General features: G+C 50.3%; 1 protein-coding gene across 1 annotated transcript; it reads left to right on the top strand.

Moving 5' to 3' along the window:
• Positions 1-671: 671 nt before the first annotated feature.
• Positions 672-1,979, top strand: Mos (MOS proto-oncogene, serine/threonine kinase). Its single transcript, NM_020102.4, has one exon. It carries the CDS (start codon positions 842-844, stop codon positions 1,868-1,870), a length of 1,029 nt encoding a protein of 342 aa, NP_064487.3. The 5' UTR covers positions 672-841; the 3' UTR covers positions 1,871-1,979.
• The last annotated feature ends 384 nt before the right edge of the window (positions 1,980-2,363 follow it).

Genomic DNA, 2,363 nt, shown 5'->3' with positions numbered 1-2,363 from the left:
GGAACTTGTTTGCTGTGAAGTCTAGAATCTGTCTTGAAGCAAGCTTGCTCTGTGACCTAACTTGCCTGGGAAAGGAAGGGACGGTAGAAGTCAGTGTGTTGTTAAGGAGTCTTAACTTGCTGTTTAAATGAAATACAGTGTCAGATTGCTCCCTTCTGATGGACTTAGGAGGTACGAGTTCTGCCTTCTATCCGAGATTGTATTTGGATCAAAGACATTAAAATTACAGATGTTAATTCTTATGAAGGTTGCATCTAATAACCCTGCCAAGTAGTTCAACAAGTGTCTGCTGTTTGTACTGCAACTCTTGCAGCCAATAGCTGCTGGGACTGATTTAATGCAGCTGGAGACTAGCACGAACAATCATTATAGCCTGAAAAGTGTGCACCAAGTTCACTGTACTTTTGCTTTTCTCTTCAGTCTAAGGACCAATTAATGATCGTCAGAAGGTCCTTGAAATGTTTTTTCATTGTATTATGATTCAAGAATTAGTTGGAAGGAGAGGTGAGCTTTGGGGCAGGCCAGTACTGTTTAACAGGTGAGAGGTTGTTTTGCTAAGGATTCACTTTAGCTGTGAGAGAGCAATCGTTTCATCTGAGACTGCCAGGCTTCATCTGCACGCCCAACCCCACCTGATAAAAAAAAAAACAAAACAAAAAAACAAAAAACCAACCTTGCTGAGCAGCAAGACGTGAGAGCACAGTTGTGGCTGGTTTTGAGAATACAAGAAGAAGGGAAATGGGATGAAGGCGGAAACCTTCAGCCATGCTTCCAAACTTCCCTGGGTGTTCCTGGTCATTTCTCTCTAGCGTCTCTTGTGACTGTCCCATCTGAGGGTGTAATGCCTTCGCCTCTCATCCTGTGTCGCTACCTCCCTCGCGAGCTGTCGCCAACGGTGGACTCGAGGTCCTGCAGCAGCCCCTTGGTGGCCTCGAGGAAGGCGGGGAAGTTCCTGGGGGCCACTCCTCCTCGGGCCCCGCGGCTGTCACGCCGGCTGGCCTGGTGCTTCATAGACTGGGGACAGGTATGCCTGCTGCATAGGCTGGGTTCTGGAGGGTTTGGCTCGGTGTACAAAGCCACTTACCACGGTGTTCCTGTGGCCATCAAGCAAGTGAACAAGTGCACCAGGAACCTACGTGCATCCCAGCGGAGTTTCTGGGCTGAACTGAACATTGCAAGGCTGCACCACGACAACATAGTCCGGGTTGTGGCTGCCAGCACGCGCACGCCGGAAGGTTCCAACAGCCTTGGTACCATAATCATGGAGTTTGGGGGCAATGTGACTCTACACCAAGTCATCTACGGTGCCACCCGCTCCCCAGAGCCTCTCAGCTGCAGAGAGCAACTGAGTTTGGGAAAGTGCCTCAAGTATTCCCTAGATATTGTTAACGGCCTGCTTTTTCTCCACTCACAAAGCATTTTGCACTTGGACCTGAAGCCAGCGAACATTTTGATCAGTGAGAAGGACGTTTGTAAGATAAGTGACTTCGGCTGCTCCCAGAAGCTTCAGGATCTGCGGTGCCGGCAGGCGTCCCTTCACCACATCGGGGGCACGTACACGCACCAAGCTCCGGAGCTCCTGAAAGGAGAGATCGCCACGCCCAAAGCCGACATCTACTCTTTTGGCATCACCCTGTGGCAGATGACCACCAGGGAGGTGCCTTACTCCGGCGAGCCTCAGTACGTGCAGTACGCAGTGGTAGCCTACAATCTGCGCCCGTCACTGGCAGGGGCGGTGTTCACCGCCTCCCTGACTGGGAAGACGCTGCAGAACATCGTCCAGAGCTGCTGGGAGGCCCGCGCCCTGCAGAGGCCGGGTGCAGAACTGCTCCAGAAGGACCTGAAGGCTTTCCGAGGGGCACTGGGCTGACTCCATCGAGCCTGTGTGCAGATAAGCTTTTCGTTTCTGTTTATTTTTAAATAAGTAAGGATGGGCTTTTAGGGCATATTTTTAGAAAATAAAGTTACTACAAACTTCAGCCTGAAGTGCCTTTCCTAAGACTAACGAGGGTACAGATATCATGGGCACCACTCACGGTTGTTAAACAACCTGAGCCCTTTGTGTGTCACCTTTCTGGGTCTACTGTATCATTTCCGTAGTAAGGTTTGTTCCTGAATGAAAAGAGAAAGGGGGTGGGAGGAGGGGGCACTACTCCTAGGAATGAAGGAGAAAGTTTATTGCGGATACGAGGGAGACATAGGACATAGTCATAGACATGGACATCTGGCTGAGAAAGCCCAGAGCGGACATGTTCCTGAGCCATGTGAGAAGTAGTAGGAGGAGAAGGGGGAAGGAAGACAGAAGTAGGTACAGCAGCTGGAAGATTCAAAACGGGAGGGGGAGCTAAAATGGATTATATAAG

This window comes from Rattus norvegicus, chromosome 5 (assembly GCF_036323735.1).
Source record: "Rattus norvegicus strain BN/NHsdMcwi chromosome 5, GRCr8, whole genome shotgun sequence".
In the NCBI taxonomy this organism is placed as follows: domain Eukaryota; kingdom Metazoa; phylum Chordata; class Mammalia; order Rodentia; family Muridae; genus Rattus; species Rattus norvegicus.
Note: the sequence above shows the minus strand (reverse complement) of the source record. Positions and strands in the feature narration are given on the sequence as shown.

Coding starts and splice junctions, on each gene's coding strand:
- Mos (NM_020102.4), top strand. CDS start 842: ATGCCTTCGCCTCTCATCCTGTGTCGCTACCTCCCTCGCGAGCTGTCG.